The sequence below is a fragment of the Fusarium poae genome, chromosome 3 (genome assembly GCF_019609905.1).
Source record: "Fusarium poae strain DAOMC 252244 chromosome 3, whole genome shotgun sequence".
Taxonomy (NCBI): domain Eukaryota; kingdom Fungi; phylum Ascomycota; class Sordariomycetes; order Hypocreales; family Nectriaceae; genus Fusarium; species Fusarium poae.
The window spans coordinates 63,880-86,334 of NC_058401.1; the positions used below are offsets into that span (position 1 = coordinate 63,880).

Consider the following 22,455-nt stretch of genomic DNA (forward strand, 5'->3'; position numbering starts at 1 on the left):
CTTGAATTATGCAAGGAACGGAATACTTACAGTTAAAATGACAGATTTGGATGGAGTCTACTACTTGGTCAAATTCTTGAATATACTCTCTATATACCTTTATAGGAATATCATCGTTGGATCGTTGGCTACGCAAGACATACTAGTTGAGATTAAAGGAAACCCGACTCGAAGGCATAACTCGGCTTTGATAGTATTTAGGATAAATTGAATAGCTATTCTTCTCACATGTTTTCTACTCATGAAATCTTCTTGGTCATTCTACAAAAGTTCTGGACTTTCTTCAGAATTCTACAATCTGTGAAAGATAAAAATTTGATCAGAAGTTTTCCGTGAATGAACACCAAGCTTGATGAATAACTATCCGAAATACAATTATTGAGTCCAGACTTCGCGGTACGTATGGCCCGTGAGTACCCTGTGGCGGTCAGTTCAGTAGCGCGCCATTAGTGGAAATTCCCCTCCATTACCCTTTCATGATTGGCCAAGAAGATGTTCTAGATGCTGAGGACCCTGAAGCGAATTCAATAAACCCAATTATTACATCAATAGTGTCGAAACTGTCAGCTCATCCATCAATCACGATGTCCAGGGGAGACTCCAGCTAAATGCTATTAAATAACTTCTTTCGCGATCCCAAATCTGATGTTGGCATTTTCCATCGTCTCTCTAACGGAATAAAGATCTGTAAAGATGAAGTTCTTTAGTACACTCACCTTGGGCATGATTGTCGTAGCTGTCGACGCAGCTTACCCGAACCCGGGTAATAGTCCTCCAGATGCTTGTTATACTGGTATGTTTCCCATGGTCGAACTGATCTCATATACTGACAAACTCTCCCTTGGTAGCTATTGCGAAGCCCAACATCAAACAGCGAACCATTGACTGCAAGTCATTTCTGCTTACGACAGTGACTCCCAAGAAGTCGTAAGATCGCTAAGCCCAAATTTGTTACTGCAAACACTGATGACATGCGTAAAGTACCATTTACAAAACGTCGACAATTACCAGAAAGACTCCGACCGTTACCAAGTCAATCACGGTTACGAGCACCTCGCCCGCCACCGCCACCAGTGTCAACTCTGTCATACAGACCGTGACGGATAACATCGTCGTCACGCGAACTGTGGAGCAAACCAAGACCGTGACAGAGCAGACCACGACGACGATCACAACTGAGGCCGCTGATCCTGCCCCGACCATCAAGCGCAAACGCTCGGTACCTCGCATCCCTGAATACCTTGACAACCTATGCACCAACTCTGCTCAATACTCGTCAGCTTGCTCACGTATTGGTGTCACTGCCAAGACGGTTACCGCGCCTCGCGTTACCATCGTATCCAATATCGTTCGCGTCAAGATCCCACGCGCCACCACCGTTCGCACAACGGTTAACACCGCCTGGGTCACCCAGACAGTAAAGACCACAACTGTCTACAAGACCTACAGTACTGAAGAAGTCACCAAGACGCTCGATTTCATCATCGACGAGGTTACTGTTGCTACAAAGACTGTCACAGAGACCACTACAAAGACCGAAACAGCCTCGCCACTGGAGACAGTAAAATTAGTTGCCGTTGGTAGCACAGATCCTGCCCTAGCAGGCGGATTAGGCCTATCATCCTTGGAGTCCAACCAAGGCAGCAGTACTAGCTTTTACATGAAGTTCACCTCCGATGCGGCCTCTCAGATTTATACCATACATAAAGTAACTGGCGAAGTCAAAGCGCTCAATGGGCCAGGCAGCGCTGTCGGCCTGGCTGCTTCGTTTACTTACTTTCCCGGAAGTGGTAACCCCTATGGTGCTGTGATGATACAAGGTAGAGGTGCCCCAGCCTTAATATGCAAGGTCCTCCAAGGGGAAGGATATCGATATCTCCAATGCAACTTCGATACCAACCATTTTGCCCAGTTTTGGACATGCAAACAGCGCTTGGTAATGGTGTATCCAGGTAACAGTTATTCAAGATGCTACATGGATGGCCAGGGTTACACAGGGTATCAAATTTCTTATATTCAAGTGGTTTCTGTATAGGGTATTGAATAATAGATTCGTTTGTGGTAACTCCTACTTCATCAAAATGCATCCTTACTACATGACGCAAGAAGCATAGTACGCTGATATTTGCAGAATGACAATTTGGCAATTTTGCCCAGTGTTTTATTAGCTCGTTGCTGATCATATCCTTCCGAATCATCGCCACAGTTGTCAGCCCACCGGTAAATGACTCTTAGGCCGGGAATAATGAGGCTCAGCCACATCCTTCGCTCCACATTCCATGACTACCCAGCTACCCTACTTAATGCTGATCACGCCCATCTCTTGCTTACAGTCTCGCCAACACCGACCCTGTTCAATCACGGAAAATGCCAAAGAACAGGCCATCGCAACAAAAAACGAAACAAGGCAAAATACGCAGCGTTGGCTCAATCGCGGAGAGAAATGGAATTGCAAAAGCACGAGTCTGCTAAAGCAGTAGCAGACAATGACGAACTCGATTTTGGAGCCAAGATTGATCATTTGGCCAAGATTAGAGGATGGTTCTCTGGCAGCACGGCGATCCTTGACAAATACCTAAATGGAACGCTGGATATTGCAGAGACAGTAGACATCATCGCGAGACCAATAGATGAAGCCTACTCGACTGCTGATTTCGGTCGACAATATTTCGAGCAGGAGGCATGCGCTCGGACACAACGAGGTTTTCACAGTCCCGAGAAAGCGCTTGAACTTTGGGGACCTGAAGAGGATTACACAGAACCTCAAGAAGACTTTGACCCAGAAAAATCAACAGAAGCCCAGTTGTGGCAACTATGGTTTTCGATCCTTCATGCATCGAAACGGATTCCCTTTTCTGATGAAGCGCAACAGATGAAACTGGTTCATCTGGTCAAAGCCTTCAAAGCGCGTCCCAATCCACCACCTCCTGAACCAATGACAATTCCGCTGAAAAGAAGTTGGATCTGGGAGTCTGATAAATTGTGGACTGATTTATTAGTTCTGGGTATCTCAGTGTCAGAGACTTTCAACGATGTTTGTGGTTGTGGAGCTGGTTGGTTGTGGCCAGAACAACGAGCATGCGAAAACCTTTTCGCTCTCCTGGCTCGACTCACATCCAATGGAATCGATCTCTCCAGAATTGGAGTCTCGTGTGTCGCTGCTCTGGAGCAAACTCCCTCTCCTGGTTACAGGCCATTCCCCGCGCCGCCTATCAGTGAGGTGCTGAGTTACGACGTGACTTGTGCGGCTCTTTGGACTATCGTCGCCGGCAAAGAAGTTTTTGGGGGATATCCAGACACCCGTGACGAGAGGGACATACAAGTAGTGGACAGAATTATCACCTTGAGGGATAATGATTTGCCTTGGAATAGGTCTTTGAAGAAATACAAGGGTCGAGCGCGTTGGGAAACTGCACGGAAGGAATTTGCCCGACGAAGATTTGAAGATGAATCAAGGAACGAGGATTTATCAGTTGAAGCTCGTGAGTTGGCCGCCAAAGCTGCGCAGTCTATGGTGCCATTGATTTGGCTACATGGGGAGAAGGCTGAGCAATAGAAAACACTGATTGATGAGAGGAGTTTCGCCCATACTCAACACACTAGTCAGATTCCATTGAATGCTAGATGACATCGAGAAATTTCCGAAAGATGTTGTAACCTCAACGTAATTCCTATCATATCTCGTTTTGTCTTATCGCTATGACTTGGAAAAAGCAAAGATGACCGCAAGTGGCTTGCGTATCAAGGCCCAGTCTGACAGTGTTTGATACACCGACATATCAATTGGCTTATGATATGAGGCCCTCTGCGCTTTGACTCTGCACATATCGTCATATTTGCTGACGATGGGAATGCAACATGCCTATCTGCAGTCTTCCCAGGCGGCTGAAGATACCATTCCCAACGAGGTGATATTGTCTCAAATTCGTGTCCTGTAGCACGGACACCCCGAAGCCGATGGAGACCAAGTCGAATATACTTGTCTTACCATCCTTGCACAATTCAAGCTGTAACGGCAAATTGTTTCTCTTCCCATTAGATTGAAGACGGGATCTGCAAGGGTGTACCCGCAAATAGCCACTACTTGCATAATTCAGCCCGGCCAAGACCAATTCAGCTCGTCCCATCCCTGGTATCGCCATGACGGCATTCCTAAAATGGGAAAGAGTAACTGCAGGGCGCAATAGTCTCGAGATAGTCTCAGTCGTGACGTCGCATCGATAAGAAATTAGAAAGTGGGATTTGGGACGGTAAGTATATATGAAAAGACTCATCTTCGTTTTCATCTTGAAATTCATTAATCCCTCATCAATTTATTTTACAATGGTTTACCAAGCTCTCACACGGCACCCCAATGGCAAACGCCTCCTCGCTCTCGATGGAGGTGGTGTTCGAGGAATAATGGGTCTCGTAATCCTCAAAGAGCTCATGAGCCGTGTCCAAGAACGGAAACGTCTGGCCGAGATTCCTCGCCCAGCCGATTACTTCGAACTTGCTGGCGGCACAAGCACTGGTGGTATCATGGGTATCATGCTATTTCGACTACGCATGACCGTGGATGATACTATCAAAGAGTATGACAGAATTGCCAAGACCATCTTCAGCCCCAAGTTCTGGGGTAGGGATGTTAGCTGGATACCTGGTTCGAGGATCTTCAACAACAGCAAAGCCTTGGTTCAGGACAGTCGCTTTGATGCCGCGTCTATGAGCAAAGCTATCGATGAGGTCGTCGAGAAGTATGGTCTAGATGAGAACGACAAGAAGCTCAAAGGAAATGCGCCTCTTCAGCATGACGGAGGTGCACGAATGTGAGTACTGACTTGACTAGAAATTGCTCTATGGATATTTCTGACATGAATAGGTTCTGCTGCACCACTGCTCAAAACAGAGCCGAGTCCATGTTGATGCGATCTTATAAAGATAGCACAATCTATACCAAATCCAAAGCCAACAACGCTCTTCTCAAACACGGTAACAAGCTCACCATCAGCATCGCTGCTCGTGCTACATCTGCCGCACCTACCTTTTTCCCCGAAGTCAAGTTTCCTGAGGACAACCCTGACCTTGTATTCTGGGATGGCGGTCTCCTGAACAACAACCCCATCGACCAACTATGGTACAGCCGCTTCGAGCTCGTGGAACCTTCAGAACCAGCACCTCCGATCTCATGTGTTATCAGTCTGGGCACAGGCTATGTAAGTCCAGGCAAGGCCAAGCCATCATGGATCAAGGTTGTTGGCGTCGCATCAAAGGTGATGGACTTTGCGACAAACACCAACGCCAAGGGCAAAGACTTTTCGAGACATATGAAGCATTTGAATGCGAGGGAGGAACATAAGGATACAAAGTATATCCGTTTCAACCCGTACTTGAAGGAAGAAATTGGTTTGGATGACTACACAAGGATGGAGGAGCTAAAGGAGCTTGCAAGGAGTACAATGGCTAATGAGAGTGAGATGAACCAGTACTGGATTAACCAGGCCGTCGATGCGATCTGCGATACGAAGTAGCGACAGTATTTAATATATAGTACATTTGAATTGCTAATAGATGGACTTTGCTTGAAACGTTGTCAATAATTACGCTTGTGATTATTAGTTCAGTTGCGTGTAGTCTGTATTGTGTTGATTTTTAATGTATACTTCGGGACTTACGCCTCAAAAAGCACCAAATAATAATAGCGTGTAGTCTGTCAAGCTGCTACTGATTGTCTTGAACAGGTTGTGAATGCGAAGCCCAAAACAATGAAACATGATTGCATAGAGTTGGTAACATGATGTGGAGTCTTGACAGGGTATCCGAATACCGTATCGATTTTGACTATCATCGAGTTGGTCAGGGAGTAAGTTATGACGTATATCTCAAAATCCCCCTGGTGGGCTGATCTTGACCTGGGTTCAGTTTACAATTTCTCAAAACAGCCATTTTAGTTCAACAGGAGGACATATCAGGAAAAATTACAACATAAAAACGTGAAACTCAGTCCTCATATCATCGTCAATAGCTTGATACAGAACCTCCCCTGTCTGCTACTTAAGCCAATTAAAGCAGGTAAGATACTGATTCTGGCGTAAGTCAATTGCCAGGTTCTAATCCTGTCGGCTGCGGAGGATGATCTTCCGTCTTCTGGATTTATCCGTAAATGAAATGACTATTCCCAGACTGCGGGGTAATATATCTATAACCTAGGCCTACTCGAAATGAAACAAAAATAATATTACAGTACCACTTTATTTATCCGTATGTAACGTTATGGACTGTCGGTCAATAAAAACTTATACTTGGAACAATTGATCAAACTATCAGTTAGAATGGAAGCGGGGTCTTTGCGGACATGCTTCCTCCGGATCTCGCGGTATTTAATTTCGGTACTTGAAACTCGCCTCACTTGAAGCCATAGTCAAAGCAGCCATGGAGTATAAAGCTGAGATCGCACACGCTCCAAGAAGAGATTGACAAGCACCGACTTCACTTCCAAACAAACAGAAGCAAAAACAGGGTATTCGTCATGCTTGACTTTCTCTCCCCACGCAAGCTGTTGACTCAGCTCGTCCTGGGTGCTGGCCTGGTTGCGGCTCAGCTCCAGACTATCAACAACTTTGGACCAACCTATGACACCCGTCTGACCATGCAAGCCTATATCCCGAGCAACCTCCCTGCCAACCCAGCAATTGTTGTCGCCGTACGTAGCAACAATATTGTAAGGGTGCTATAACGTTCGAGCTAACAAGAAATTCAGTTGCACCCTTGTGGTGGAAATGGACAGGGCTATTTCCAGCAGACTAACAGATACAGAACTCTTGCCGACCAGCGCGGAGTTATCCTCATCTACCCTTCTTCGCCCAAGGACTCTAACTGTTGGGATGTCGCCAGCACCAAGACCCTCAAGCATGATGGTCAGGGTGACAGCCAGGTCCTCGTCAGCATGGTTGACTATGTCATCAACACGTACAAGGCCGACCGCAACAGAGTTTTTGTCACTGGTTCCAGCTCCGGATGCATGATGACCAATGTGCTCATCGCAACATACCCCGACCGTTTCGCTGCTGCCACGTGCTACTCGGGTGTTGCCGCCGGATGCATGGCCGGATCTCCAGGATCCAGCCCCATCAGCTCAGACCGTAAATGCTCTGACGGAAAGATTGTCAAGTCAGGACAGGAGTGGGCCAACCAGGTCAAGGCTATGTACCCTGGCTACAGCGGCTCTTATCCTCGCTTCAAGACTTGGCACGGTACCGCCGACTTCTTAGTCACCATTCAGAACCTCCAGGAACAGATCAAGGAGTGGTCCACTCTTAATGGCGTTTCTCTTACCAGCAGCCAGCAAAACACTCCCCAACCTAACTACACCACCATGATCTACGGCGATGGAACGAAGTTTGTTGCTGTGTCTGCTGCTGGAGTTGGACATACCGTGCCTGTTCAACCCGACGATGACTTTAAGTGGTTCCGTCTTATCTAAGATTAGCCGCATATGAGCAAAAACGGAGAGTTTTAGGAGATATTAGTTGGAGAGTCATGAGGAATGATGAAACGAGAATGATACTGGAGACGCAAAGCATGGTTTTAGTGTATATTTACCAACCTACATAACCTAACTTCAATTCTAGCATTGGACTGCCTACAAACTAAACTCCAGAATCATCTTGAAAGAGTTCTGCGTTCCAAAGATTACTCTTATTTCCAAACCAATCATTCCACCTCTCGCAAACTCTCTCCACTTCCTTCATCCTATCATTATTCATCATCCACTTGAGCCTTTCCTGCTGTTCAAGAATCTGAATGGCCAGACCACTTGATGCATGCCATGCGATGTGACAATGGAACAACCACGATCCAGGGTTATCAGCCTTGAACGCGACAACAAGATAGCCTCCTGCTGGGATGAGTGCTACATCACGTCGCGGCGGATTGTCCCACTTGAGTTTAACATTTCCTGTGTCGAGGTCTGAAAAGTTGGTTCCTTGTGCAAGTAGTGCAAAGTCATGGCCGTGGAGATGAAGCTGGCATATGGTCAACAGCAGTTCTCAAATCATCTTGGGTTGACTTACTGGATGAGCCACAGGTGCAAATACCCTGTCAGGTCTGTTGACAAGCGGGGCTGGGGGTGCAGTGATGGCAATGTAGATCCATTCATCCTTCTTGGAATCTGGAACAACAAGATCAACAGCATAGTTGGGATCCCATGTATCATTGTTGAGATTGAGAATAGTCGGGTTGGAAAAGTTAAGCCACAATGGGTTCTCTCCAAACGCCCACCACTGAAAAGCATTGCCCTGTTCTGGTCTGTCTTTGTATGTCTTGAGACCTATGTCAAAATGACCTTTCTTATCTATTTCATGTTAGACGCGCTACTATGTCCAGTAATCAAATTTACTCACTGTCTAGCTCAACGGGTGTAACATTCCAGGGCAAGATCGGCTGAAGCATGGTATAATTCTCGTCACGACATGCTGTGCTGTAAGCTGGGCGGAATGTCGTAGGTACCAAGGTACTGGAGGCGTTGTACCGAAGTATACCTTGTCGCTCATCAGGCTCATTACCAGGCTCGAAACCCTTGCATCTATCCGCGCCTACTGTACGGATCCAATAATTTCCATCAGGTGATGCAGGAAGGATAGTAGTGTTGGTGGGTGTAGCATTAAGAACAATGTGGTAACGTTGGCCTGATGGTCAGACTCATGACTTTTTATCAGGTTCGGGTCACTTACCAATTCCGATGACGATGTGGTCTACTTCATATGGGTGGATGGGGACAAAGTCTGTCGACATGACGGTGAAGTTGTGGTTGTCAATGCTAAAGATCCAAGTTGTGTCTACAGAGGTGTTGATAACGCGAAGAATGTACTTCTTGTCCTAGGACTTGTCAGCCTTCTTCTTGGGATACGTCTTGTAGTCGCACCTTCTCGACAGTCATATTGAATCGCTCACGTGGGAAGCTACCTGCAAAATTGCCTGCGACAACATTAGTCTCGACAACATGGGATATCAGCAAGTTATACATACCGACGCCATTGATAAGTACACCGTTCATCAAAGGTCTAGTCGGGCTATTCGGCACAAGTTCTCTCTGCCAACTTTGGAATGCACTTCTATGACTCCAATCCGTGATGAGAATTGGGTCTCTACCCTCGTCCCACGGTGCACTCGAAGGTCCATAGATGGTAATCGGGCCAGCCAATCCATCAGCGTACTGGAGCGAATAGTGGCTATGATACCACGATGTTCCATACTGCACCGCGCGGAAGGTATATGTGAAGCTATCACCAGGAGCGATAGGACATTGAGTGACACCATTTACGCCATCCATCTCGAAGGACTCGAGTTGACGAAGACCATGCCAGTGGATGGTCGTGCCATTGTATTCGAGGTTGTTATGAACTGTTACCTTTATGATATCGCCCCAGCATGCTTGAATCCAAGGACCAGGGTATTGGTTGTTGAAGACTTTGCCGTATGGATTATTGACGCCATCACCATTGATGTCTTGGTTTGTTACGTTGAGAGTGTACTGGAATGGTTAGCTTACTATAGATGACAGCGAACAGGCAGAATACATACCTCCCTGACGATACCCTCGGGCCAGAAGTTCTCATAATCAGTATTTATATCGAATACCTGATCAAATGGGCCTTTAAGCCAACAAGATCGATCATCTGCTGTCGTACATTTCTCCCAGCCTCTAAGCTCAGGGTACTTGCACTCAAATTCGACACCATCCCTTTCGGGACCATTGGGAGCGGGAAAGCGGGGGTAAGGATGTTTTCCGACGGGAGAATCGTGAGTGAAGGTCAACACGTCTTGGTGAGGACCTTGATCTGGGAGACTAGGAGAGTGAAATACGGCGACAAAGGAGAATACAAACGCCTTGCAGGCGTCGGTAATCCACATGGTTGTGATTTGAAGAGACCAATGTTTGTCAAGAAATATCGAGTTAAAGATGAGACTTGGATTGAATCAGTAGCAGGAAAAGACTACTGTTTAAGAAGGAGAGCGCAAGACTAGATCAATGGGCAAGGACGGGGCCTGATTTCTTTTTCACTCCATGCCGTTCATATTTCCTCTGTTCTCATTCTACGTAAGCTACACATCTGACACGCCACAGTCAGACGTTGTGTAACATCTTATACGATCAGTCAAATCACAGTTTCCATTAAAATGTGATGTTGAACGGTCGGAATTTCAACCCACTAGGTTGACCTAGAATCAGCCTTACAAGGTCCACGAGCTGCATGCAGATAACATCTAGCGTATAGGAACTCATAGTCTCGGTGCCGGGCTTACGCCACACATTCGTAGTTCCGAGCTGACATTCCTCGGCTCAAGGTGTCGGGTCAGCGCGTGAAGAATACAGTCATATGCGGTAGTCGTTGTCCGTGATGACGATGGTTGAAAAGTCCTAAAGTTCAGGGCTTGCATTTGAACCGTGCCGCGCCGCGCCGCTGCAGGATTTAAGGCTGACGTTTGCATTCTTGACATTTCTGTGTCAGCCATGAATCAGCCCCTGGACCATAAGCAGCCAATCAGTAGTAACACCGAAGCCGTCTCATCATGGGTGATGTGAGAGACGAATGGGGAAACAAGAATCATAATACGCATAGTAGGTAACGATGGTGATATGGTTCCGCTACTTCACTAAAGTAATAGGTATTCCGTAGACTTTATATAATTGACATTAAGATTGCGGCTGGTCTGTAAGATTATCTCAACGTTGTACAGCATTCAATGTTTTGAGCCACTGGGCTCCAGAGAAAAACACGCAAAGATAACACCTGATGATGTTGCAGTAGAAATGGATCTATTAACAACGCTATTAATATTGCGTACGGCTTGCTATACATACCCCTCCAATTATTCGATATAAAATACCTCGTCCAAATAAAATTATATACTTGGACATGACACCCTCGTGATTCGACTATTCTAATAAGCTAAGAGAACATTTAGTTTCTGCCAGACAACAAGAACGAGAAATTCACGATGTCGGAAAGGTCGCATTTTGACAAAGAATTCGAACGCAGCCTTAGGGCCAGCATCTCACGGTATAGCGAGGAGCGCTCACAGGTATACTGCAATCGCATGCATCCCCGGAGCGGACCAGAGTCTGTCGGTCCGCATATTGACTACAGGGGAATGATGTCTTATCCTCGGTTGTGCGGCGTGATGACTGACGGTGAGATTGCCCATACGATGAGTACAGACCGATTGTGGCTGTCGAAACCTCGTGGCTGTCGATTACGCATCAGTGTGATGGAACAAAAGGCTGAGGATGAAGATGACGGTATTGATGTTGATGAGGAGGATGAAAATAAACCGACATGGAAAGATCGGACAATTGAGGACAAAAACGAAACTAGAGCGGACTTGACCTCGGTGGACCCATGCATTTGTCTGGATGACAACGGCGTTGGAGTCGCTTTTCTGCTTGGCTTGGGGCTTCTTATCAAGACCTATCCTGGCGGCCGTGTAATGCAAGCCGTATTGGAGGAGAACGCGGTGAGGACTCGTGTGCAGGTACCACCAACATGGGATCAAAGCAGCTTTATCACGCTCGCCAAAGTGTTCAGTCTACTTGCTCTAGCACTGGAGCGCATAGAGTTCCTCGGTGTCCATCAAGACATGGAAAAGCCACTCGAAGAAGCGAGGTCGAAGATTCAAGATGAGCTCTTGGTGAGTATTGCAGCCAGGACAAATGACGCCGACCTCGGGGTTGCGGCACCGGTGCTGCCGTTTCTGCCTCTTGATGGGCTGTGTGGACCTAGTCAGCGCCTTACTTTGGAGCATTTCCAACAGATAGTCTCCAGAATAGTGCCATATTACGCCGTGGCGCCAAGAGACAAGTTCCATCGAGCTTCATGCGGATGCCTATTCCCTGGTGGACTGGCTGAGATAGGCAAGACATTGGTGGTTCCAGAGACGAAGATCATTCCTCGGCGATTCTACGACGCCCACCGGAACAAGGAATCGCATCTTAAGGACAGGATTGTTACTATTCCTGAGGATACACCTGTGGATAACTACGTCGCGCTTTCGTACCCTTGGAACTCATACGACTCTGAAGACCTGGAAAGGATAATCGCGACAGTCGACAGGGTGCTCAAGCACCGGTACTATTGGGTTGACCGATGGTGTATAGATCAAGAGAGCTATGAAGACAAAGAAAGAGAGGTTCCAAAGATGAAGGATTACTACTCCAATGCCGAGTGCACATTGATCCTCCCTGGAGTGGAATTTCCTGCCGAACTTGCTCAATTGAAGACCGATGGCATCAAGGTCCAATTGTTCAAACCCGAGTTGGCTCAGCAAGTCAAGAACATCTGGAGGGACTGCCAGTGGACCCGACGTTGCTGGACATTACAGGAGGCTTATATGAGTAAACAATGCATCTTCTGGACAGGACATGAAGAAGCTCCTCTTATTCATTGCACTCAGCTCATTGGCATACTACACAGTTCTCGGTTTGACAATCACTACATAAATGCCCTTCCCTACTTACCGGTCGATATTGGTCAATTTGGCGAAACAACGTTGGTCGGTAGGTCATTGGCAATCGCCGAGTCAACTGCAGAGTCCATCTACCAGAGATCCATCGTCAGATGCGCCGGTCATGGAACCGTCCTCGATGCGAACGCCTACATGCGCCCACTGGCAGTCCTTGTTGACAAGATTCGCGGTCGGGAAGCTACTCTGGAACTAGATGAGTACTACAGTCTCTTCTCCATGGCATCAGACAAGCTTCCCGCTGTCGATTACAAAATCAACACCTTCCAACTTCTAGAAAGGATGATCAGCACCGGCGCCATGGGTGCCAATATCCTCCTGACCAACATTGGAAACAACTCCGATGATACAGGAACTTGGGTACCTCGCAGGTGCATGCAGCGGGATTATTCAATGATGGGAATGGAGGTCAACGCGCTACAGCCGACGATAGCGGATGGTGCAATGATAGTCAACGCATATTCGCTCACAATGATAACCGCGAGTGAAAACGGCGACGGTTTCGTTGCGGGCACTCAGATGTCTATGATGTATTTCCAACACTTTCCGGAAACAGAATATTCCAAGGAATCGACAATGGAAGTGATTATATCTGGCATGATTAGTCGCAAGTTGAAGAAAGCCAGCAGCTATCTTTTACTCGAACCGCCTGGCTGGGGAAACTCTAAATACACGAGTGGGTTATTGCTCTTGGCGACTGAGGAACAGCAGCAAGGGGATCATTGTGTAGTAGACGCCACGATTCTGGATAACATGACAACGGATAGATATTTAGTAAACGGGCATATGTACAAAGGCAAATGTTTTCGCCTTTTTTAGTCTATAAATAGTTTAACTGTAACTTATTGTTAGGGTTGAACACTATACTCTTGTTTGTTGGTCAGTGCTCAGTATCATTTCTCTGGGGTATATCAAAAAGGACATATCATTACACGGGGAAGATAATAGTCGCAGGTAATGCAGTGGGTACCCTGCGATTGATGATCTTAAGTACTGACTGTTATTGAGCCACAAGCCGTTGATGCGTAAGTCGAGCCGGTATGTGGGAACAAGGTTGTACTTATGTAATACCTCCTGTTGCATCTTTTGTTTTCCCAAGAACAAGCTAATTCGTTGTGATTAATAACGAGTTTCAATTTGATACAATTTAATGGGAATATACTAGCTTTTGTTATAATTTGCATCTATTGTCAAGACAAACAGTCAGTCACTTGTTCATTGATAAATAAGTATCATCTCTAGGGTATGTTACGAGGCCCACTATCCTCACAGCCAAGCCAATTCATCTCTACCTAGTTAATTTTCTTATCCTTATCCTTATCGATAGTATATTATCGTTGATTGACCAATCTTTTGTCGACAAAAGACGGCTTCTCCCATATCCGGACACACCATCGTCTCAACCTCCACATATTATGCTTATTTCCTCCTCAACGATGTAACGCAATCTCATACTTTAGATCTTGGCATGTTTCCATCTGCAACGCCAACTGAAACAAGTTCATCCCTCTTTACTATTTTTCGTCCACCATAATAATGCCTTTTACCATTCGGACTTTTTTTCTTTCTTTCTTTCGTTTCCCTTTTCATCCCCAACTCAATCTTTTGCTATCGCCCTGGTGGTGTGACTTTGTTTCTTTGTGTGTTATCTTCTCTTCTTATCGCCCTGGCGGCTATTCACGTTTAAAACATATACCTTTTTGTTTTGTTTTGTCCTTTTTATGATCCGATTGATCTACAATTAATAATATGTCGCGCGCTTCTTGTCCCGTTTCTGGCTCCATTGGGGCTTCATGTCCTGCGTCTAGATCGTCGCGAGCAGGCAGTCGCAGTCAATCTCGCAGTCAAAGCATAAGTCAAAGACGAGGATGTGCCTTTTCAGGCGCGAGCCAACCTGGAGATATCCATGCTGCCTTTGACGTATGTCTCCACCCTCCTCTCCAACTGTTAATCACTACTAACTCATTAATAAGATTCCTCGAGGAGTCGACGCAGATGACTGGCTTCGAACGAGGTACCTTCCACCAACCTTCCCATTAATCTTCAACGACTAACACAGTTCAGAGAGCGAAAGTCCATCAACGAACTCCTCTACAAATCCTTCCCATCCCGCGAAACCCTCGACGGCGCAAAGACCCAACCTGAACTCGACGCCCTCAACGCAAGCGATCACTCCATTCTAGCCACAGCCCTTGGTGCACCTGGTCGTCAAGTCCTTCGTCGTGCCGAAGAGATTGGACCTCTAACAGGCTGGCGCGACGGCTACCTGAGTGTTGAACATGGCTTTTGCCCACCCGATTACGAAGAACCCATCGCTGCTCTCGCTAGATCTCCCGGTCGCATCTGGTCTGATCTCTGTGAGCGTATGCCAGGATGCTGTGCAAGAGGTCGTGTCAGAGAAGCCGTCGCGAAGTTACCTCTTGTCGAAGGTACAGAAGACAACATTCCCGACCAGGCGCTATGGGGAGCCGTTGTTGCGCTTGGCATGCTGTGCTCTATCTACCGTTTTGAGGATAAGCATGATGGCACGGATGGTGTCGCTATGACTTCAGGTACCTCGACAAGACCTACCTGCGAGATGGGCGACGAGTTGTGCCAGGAACTCGAAGGTATCCCAATGTGCATTGCACTGCCTTACTTCCAGATCTCACGACGCATGGGACGTTCCTTGCCCCATCTATCATTCCCCGATCAAGCTTCCTACAACCTCAAGATCCGCGACACGAAATCGACATACCCATACCTCGCACGCTTTGACAATACGGATCTTCGATGGCCTATGTTCGGTGAACGAGCCGAAGTTGCCTTTCTCAAAGGTTGCGCCGATACATCTGGTGAGTCCCATGGCCCTCTTTCAATGCTCTCGCAGCTAATCATCAATTGTAGCTTCATTCCAGCACGGTCCCGATGCCATCGCTGCTTGTCAAGAGCACGTAATGACTGGCAACATTGAGGGTCTCTTGCACGAGATGATCCGTCTCAAGGAGATCCTCGAACGAATGCCCAATGCTTTCCACAGCATCTCACCGAACCCCAACGCTGGCGACAACTATGTTTCTGCCGATAAGTGGGTTCGCTGGGGTTTGTTCTCTGCGCCTCTATCGAAGCGTTGTCCTGCTGCTTCAGGTTTGCAGTTCCCACCATATCTCATGATGGATGCGTTCCTTGGACGAAAGACGTGAGTACTCTTCCCTTCTCAATCGTCTCATGTACTAATGAATGATAGACACTCCTCTTTCCTTGGTGCGGAAGCCCTCCACCTCCGCGCTTGGCTCCCATCTAACCATCGTGCCTTCATCGCCGCGATTCAGTACCACTACTCCATCCCTCAATTCGTCCAACAATCCAACGACCCACGTCTCAAAGGTGTCCTAGAAGGCATCGTCGAAGCCTACACCGGCGAACGCGGCTTCATGGGCGTACACAGGTACAAGGTCTTTGGTATTCTCGAGGTTGCTGCAAAGACAGGCCGTACCGCTACCAACGGCCTTTCTGGAGCTGCAGACGCGACTAGACCATGGGAAGAGACCCACCGACAATTCTCTGATGCCATGAAGGAACGGTTGGAGCCTTTCCGAGGCAAGCTTGACTTTGAGCCGCATTCTATGAGGGGCACTTTTGAGGAGTGTAGGTACATGGGTAAAGTGGCTGGCGTGAGCTCAATTGACAAGGATACCAAGAGGGGAACTGCCATGGTCACCATCGACATTCGAGACACAGGTATCACCTTTTCTCCCGGTGATAGAATGGCTGTCATGCCGCTTAATTCCTGGGAGGAAGTTGCAAAGATGGTCGCCGCTTTGGGTCTCGATCATCACCTTCGAGCCGATGTTTACACCACAGGGACATGGTCTCGTTTCGCCCAGCATCTTTCCTCCATCACCCACACTCCCAATCGTCTCAACGTTCTTGACATCCTCCGCCGAGGCCACCTTGCACCCATCACCAAGGATCTCGCCGTCAAGGTCCACGAACTCCTTCATGCTTCCTCAAGCACAGTCTTGCAAGTCCTAGCTACAGACGAGTGGCCTGTTCGTGGCTCTCTGGGTGATCTCCTGCAGAGAGCAGTCACCGACACGCCCAGTCACATATGGGACAAGGCATTTAGCCTCGACGATTTGGACTGGCTTACTGACCTTGTGGCTCTTGAGGTCCCCAGAACCTACTCCATCTCGAGCTACAGCAACGACCTTCTACCGAGCACGGTTGACCTCACAATCTCTCGCTCTGAGTACGATCTTTGCTCAATGTTTGATCAAGGCGAGAGTGTTGTCCGAGCTGGTGTGTCGAGTGGCTTTTTCAATCCCAACCCCTCAGCCGGTGTTGACAGCGCGATTCTCTCCGATGATGTGCTTATCGGCGTCTCGCGACCTGTGTCATTCCAGCTTCCCATCGACGACATGGCCCCTTGCGCATATTTCGCAGGCGGTAGTGGAATCGCCCCCTTCCGCAGTTTCTGGCAGCATCGCCTTGCGACATCTGGTCTTTCTGGCGGTCGTAACCTCCTATATCTCGGAGTTCAATCCCGCGACAAGTTCTCCTATGAATCGGAACTGCGCAAGCTCGTCAACATTGGGTTCATGGAAGTCCACCTTGCTCTTTCTCGAGACCCGAATGGATTGGTGTATGACGATGTCCTACGCGATCTGGTGGAGAAGGAGATTCCCCCTCGATACATCGACACCTTGATCATTGAACAGGGAAGTACAGTTTGTGACATGGTCATGTCGAAGAAGCAAGGTGGTTTGGGTGGATACATGTATGTCTGTGGATCCGTCTCTGTGTTTGACTCTGTCATGAGCGGCATTCGCAAGGCCATTTACACATATCGCACTGCGACTATGGAGACGGTGGACAAGATCATCAACAAGGCTTTTGCCGAGAGACGATTTATGCTGGACGTGTTCATGTCTCCACGAGCAATTCCCGTCAACCTCCCCACCATTTCACAATCCAGTCTGGCGTTACACACTGGCCACCGGAACGGAGGACGAATGTGGATTGCTGTACACGGAAGCGTGTACGACGTGACAGACTTTTGTCCGATGCATCCCGGTGGTACACTCATCATCAAGTCCAACGCTGGAGTGGACTGTACCAAGTCCTTTGACAATTTGGCCCACACCAACAACCCCGAGGTGTCCAGTCTTTTGACCCGTTATTTCATCGGCCACTTGTCACCCAAGCCCGATTATCGCGACAAGGATGTTTCGAAGTTGCATGATCTCTGGTCAGCGTATCTACGGACTACTGTTGAGACCCTTGTTGCACATCAATTCGAGATGAACGATATCATGGGTGACACTCTTGATGCACCTTCAAAGGATGATCCCAATGGTATCACCAACATCTGGCAGCGCGAGGACCTTCCCAACATCATCGCCATCCGAACCTTTTACGGCTACCAGAGCCGTCTCTTGCAGGGTGGATTCGCTGCATTGTTTGGGCCCAAGCTGGAGGAGCTCGTCCTGCGACTCTCGTTTGTCTTTGCAAGCGCTGGTGGACCTGGTGCTGCTTACAAACTTCCCGACATCCTGGGAGTCATTGCTCGTGCAAAGACAAGCCCCGATGCAGCACTCATCACCAAGGAGATTAGCGCCCTTGGCGACTTTATCTGTGATCCCACATCTCAACTCCGCTTCCAAGAGCGTGGCGTGTTTAGTTACACAGCTAAATGCGTTCAGCTCGACATTGAACTGTTGGAAGATTTGCGACAAGAAGCTTGCAATGGTATGGATGCTTTTGACAACGTCGCGTCCATGCTTGATCATTCCGATCCCGATGCGACACCTTTGGCTGCGCTGTCTACATTCTTGCTCCGAACTCTCGAGAAGATGGCTCATCGATTGGCCATGTTCTATGCTCAACTTGCACGTCTTTCGGTGTACCAGCCCGAGCTTGAACACAACCCTGCACGCACACGATGGGCATTTGTCAGAAAATGCATTCGCGACGGAACTTTCTTCGTGTTGACAAGGGAAGTCAGCAGTGAGACTATGCTGGAACAGAGCGACTTTTACACTGCGTCTCAAAAGACGAATTTTGACGAGGTGGTGACACAGATCAGCCATCGTATCAGTATGATGGGCGAAGAAGAACCACCGGAACCTGAACCAACCAGTGTCAACGCGGTGCATCAAGAGCGCGGTAACAATTTGAGCAACACGACGACAGTGGATTCAGCAGCAGAAAGACTTAACGTCGGTGCAGTTTCGAGCATGTCTTCATTCATCCAGAATAACAAGACTGCAATTCGCCGGCTGAGTAGTATGCCCACCACGTACATGGCCAGCCCATACCAGTTACAGAACCTCCAAACAGCTCTTTCATCGGATCCCAACCAAATGCTCAGCGCGCGAATGATGATGATGACAGGCTACGCATCTACGCCAAGTGTATCATCACGCACTTCTTCACCATCGTCACGCCGAACATCTGTAAGTATCGGAGCATCAAGCGCTACGAGTTCAATGCCTTATTCATCAGGAGGAGAATCACTCTTGAAGATGGAAGGAATGAATAGGCGATCTCGTGGACAGAGTGTTGCATCTTCGGCAAGACAGAGTATGAGTTTGGCATCATCTGTGGCGGAGAGGAGGAGTTTGAGTGTTTCGAGTTTGCGCATGTCGAGGAATATGAGTATGAATGGGATCGGGGGCGTCAATGCTTCGAGGGGAAGAAGTGAAGAGGCAGGACAAGGTCAGAGCCATATGAGGGAGGTATCTGCTAGTAAGCTTCTGGCACTAAAGTTGGGGGCTTTGGCGGATCAGAGGAGAAACTTTTACTAAATGGAGTTGTGTAATAGTAGGATTGATATAAAGTAGCAATCAGTTTTGTGATGGCAAGATAATTCGTGTTGAAAGAATGAGTAGCTTTGCATTTGTTTGAGATGTGGTGTTGAACAGAACGGACATACTTACAGGTAGGTGGTTGTGTAAAAACAGGTACTGAATTAGTGGTTAATACCTACAAATATTCTTGATAGTGACCTATCTAGTAAATAGACTAACAGCACTAATACTTTGGTGGGCTGCCTGACTCTGGTTGTTCTCTAATGCTTCTACTGTAGATATTCCAAGTCATACAATTTGTCATTTAAACCGCTGTGTAGCCCAAGCTCATGCACCAGATTGATTTGCAGTCAACACGTTACGCGACAAGTCCAGATCTCCGTACCCCAAACGGCATGCTCTAGTTAAGTACCCATCTGTAGTAACCTAACTACTGGCTACAGGGCGATCTAGATGTGGATGCACTACAAACCTTTCTGCAGAAGACTATTGACTTCCCGTGCGCACGGTGTCTCTCGTATCAGTTGTACAACGCAAGCTTACATCACCTGATAGCAATTGTGACCAATTGAGCTACTACTGCAGTCATCTCGGTAGATCAATTATCGTGATCTGCAAAAGAGGCCAGCTGAAAAGATGCATGTCTCATTCCATAGGTCATCGTGTACGTCGGCGCTTATCGGGGGCTGAGGTTAGCTCGCCTATCCCTTCAATACATTTACGGAGATACATTCCAGCAATTGATACATTTTCTTCCTCTCTTTCAAATAACATATCCCATAAAATTAATCTAAGGATAGTAATCGTTCACTTTTCTTCTTTTCTAACCATACACAGATTGGCATCATGAGGGTCCCAGCACAGCTGACCACAGGTCACAGACCCATGGGCAAATTCTCTCCTTCGCAGCGACCAAAAATCCAACAATGGCTAGCTACCAAACTCAATGAATCGAACCAGAGAAATGATCTAACTCTTGATCCAAGTCTCGTGGCATTTCAACAGCTCGTCAATAGCAATCCATCCTGGAAAACCTTGTCCAACGAAATGTTTACCCAGTCATCAAAGCACTACGATCCAACAGGTGTACCAGCCATTCAAAGCTTTGATGAATTTCTCAAGGTTGTCAATATCTTTATCAAATCATCGCCACCATTCTATATCAAAGAAACACCCGAAACAGCTATGGAAATGATTGGGCTTCCTATTAATACTGTTCTGGATTGGCCCATGGGTACCATGGCTGGTTACGACTTTTGGCTCATACCCGCCATTAATACCTCTTTCAAGGATGTACTCAATACTTGGGGCTCCTTTTTAAACTCGCCTGCGTCAAAAGCTAGCTTGGGGCATTGGCTATCCCAGGAATCACTGGTTATGATTGAAGATGCTGCGAATTGCGGCAAGAAGGGTCCAGCATTTCATGACATCTTTGTCTGCGATGCGACCGCGCCCTACTTTGGTTATGCCAGTTGGGATCACTTCTTCACAAGGAAGTTCCGCAATGGTATCCGTCCCGTCGAATGTCCCGACAACTCCATTATATTGAATTTTATTATATTAAAAGCTATAGCGTTAATTATAAGCTTTTTCCTTTTTTCTTTAGAACTTTCTTTAGTTTTTTAATTTTATAGGATTCTTAATATAATAAATTCTAATTTAATAAACTTTTTATAGAATAATATTACCTTTATTAAATACTTTATAAATTATTAATAATTTATTTTCCTTATTAAAGATTATTCTAAAGATTAAAAAATAACTTTATTTAAAGTATTTTATTTCTTAATATATTAATATTATTTTTCTTTTAAATATTATAAAAGGCCTTTAAAGCTTTTTTCTTTTTATATAGTAAAAATTTAAACTTTAATTTATTAATTTAATAATTAATTAACTAGCTAAAAATAATAAAAATAATAATTTAATTATTAATTATATTAATAATATTTTAATTTTAAGTATTAATAAAAGTATTATATTAAAGATAAATATAATTATTAAATAACTTTATTAAATATTTTTTTTTAAAAATAAAATTAATTATAAAAGCTAAGCTTTTATAGATAATTCTTTAGTTTAATATATAATTAAAGTTAATAAAGACTTTAAAATTTATTATTTTATATAATAGTTTTATTAATATTAATATTAATATTAATATTAATAAGGAAATATTTAATAATTAACCTTTAAAAAGAATAAAAGCTTTTATAATAATTATTATAATTTTAACTTTATAAATTATAATATATACCTTTAGATAGGACTTTTATTAATATCTAGGTTTAAAAATAGTATTTCTTATTATATTAATTTTTAATATATACTTTAGGATTTATGCCTTAAAAAGCACTAAATAATAGTCCTAACAACTCCCCTCCAACATTGAACTGTCCCGACCCGACACTGGTCATCGTCAATGCCTGCGAATCAGCTCCATTCAAGTTAGCTGGGAACGTCCAACTACACGACACATTCTGGCTCAAATCCCAACCGTACTCTCTGGACAGAATGATGAACAACAACCCAATGGCAACTCGATTCGTCGGTGGCACAGTCTACCAGGCATTCCTAAGCTCAAAGAGCTACCACCGCTGGCACGCGCCCGTCGGTGGCAGTGTTATTGGAATTGAAAAGGTTCCAGGTACATACTTTAGCGAGAATTTCTTCGAGGGGCTAGCCGGAGCTGGAGACTGGAGACTTGCAGACCCTGCTGCGCCTAACAACTCACAGCCTTATCTCAGCGCCGTAGCCACGCGCGCTATAATCTGGATCGAGGCGAAGAACCCGACTATAGGCCTAATGGCTGTTGTATTCATTGGCATGGCTGAAGTTTCAGGTTGCGAGTTTACGGTCTCGGTGGGTGACACCATAACAAAAGGACAGGATATTGGTATGTTTCATTTTGGGGGAAGCACTCATTGCTTGGTATTCCGGAAAGGAGTCAAGCTTGACTTTTGCAATGCGCCACCATGGAATATGGCTACAGAGTATAACAACCGTGTTAAAAGTGCTCTAGCTATAGCTAGCACATGCGAGTAATCTCCAGTTCTCAACGTTAATGGTACTGTCCTCAATCGACATAAAACCTCAGCACAAACTTAGAAATCACAGGATATAGTTATTTAGACCAGTCATTCGTGTGCTATGTCATGATGAT

The 22,455-nt window shown here is 46.2% G+C and overlaps 6 protein-coding genes across 6 annotated transcripts; 5 read left to right on the forward strand and 1 right to left on the reverse strand.

Annotated features, from left to right (window-relative positions):
• Window positions 1-693: 693 nt before the first annotated feature.
• FPOAC1_007377 (uncharacterized protein) lies at window positions 694-3,556 on the forward strand (the record flags this gene model as incomplete). The annotated part of the gene is made up of 4 exons (XM_044851845.1): window positions 694-793; window positions 849-927; window positions 982-1,820; window positions 2,334-3,556. The coding sequence occupies 4 exons, from the start codon at window positions 694-696 to the stop codon at window positions 3,554-3,556; spliced, it is 2,241 nt and encodes a 746-aa protein (XP_044704515.1).
• A 767-nt stretch (window positions 3,557-4,323) lies between these two features.
• Window positions 4,324-5,510, forward strand: FPOAC1_007378 (uncharacterized protein; the record flags this gene model as incomplete). The annotated part of the gene is made up of 2 exons (XM_044851846.1): window positions 4,324-4,808; window positions 4,862-5,510. 2 exons carry the CDS (start codon window positions 4,324-4,326, stop codon window positions 5,508-5,510), a joined length of 1,134 nt encoding a protein of 377 aa, XP_044704516.1.
• Window positions 5,511-6,508: 998 nt separating this feature from the next.
• On the forward strand, window positions 6,509-7,462 carry FPOAC1_007379 (uncharacterized protein; the record flags this gene model as incomplete). The annotated part of the gene is made up of 2 exons (XM_044851847.1): window positions 6,509-6,682; window positions 6,740-7,462. The coding sequence occupies 2 exons, from the start codon at window positions 6,509-6,511 to the stop codon at window positions 7,460-7,462; spliced, it is 897 nt and encodes a 298-aa protein (XP_044704517.1).
• Window positions 7,463-7,628: 166 nt separating this feature from the next.
• FPOAC1_007380 (uncharacterized protein) lies at window positions 7,629-9,891 on the reverse strand (the record flags this gene model as incomplete). The annotated part of the gene is made up of 7 exons (XM_044851848.1): window positions 7,629-8,003; window positions 8,052-8,332; window positions 8,382-8,666; window positions 8,712-8,856; window positions 8,903-8,955; window positions 9,007-9,511; window positions 9,562-9,891. 7 exons carry the CDS (start codon window positions 9,889-9,891, stop codon window positions 7,629-7,631), a joined length of 1,974 nt encoding a protein of 657 aa, XP_044704518.1.
• Window positions 9,892-11,079: 1,188 nt separating this feature from the next.
• FPOAC1_007381 (uncharacterized protein) lies at window positions 11,080-13,320 on the forward strand (the record flags this gene model as incomplete). The annotated part of the gene is made up of 1 exon (XM_044851849.1): window positions 11,080-13,320. The coding sequence occupies one exon, from the start codon at window positions 11,080-11,082 to the stop codon at window positions 13,318-13,320; it is 2,241 nt and encodes a 746-aa protein (XP_044704519.1).
• Window positions 13,321-14,250: 930 nt separating this feature from the next.
• FPOAC1_007382 (uncharacterized protein) lies at window positions 14,251-22,337 on the forward strand (the record flags this gene model as incomplete). Its single annotated transcript, XM_044851850.1, has 8 exons — window positions 14,251-14,421; window positions 14,475-14,515; window positions 14,566-15,335; window positions 15,388-15,679; window positions 15,728-18,938; window positions 20,130-20,866; window positions 21,659-22,188; window positions 22,237-22,337. 8 exons carry the CDS (start codon window positions 14,251-14,253, stop codon window positions 22,335-22,337), a joined length of 5,853 nt encoding a protein of 1,950 aa, XP_044704520.1.
• Between the last annotated feature and the right edge of the window lie 118 nt (window positions 22,338-22,455).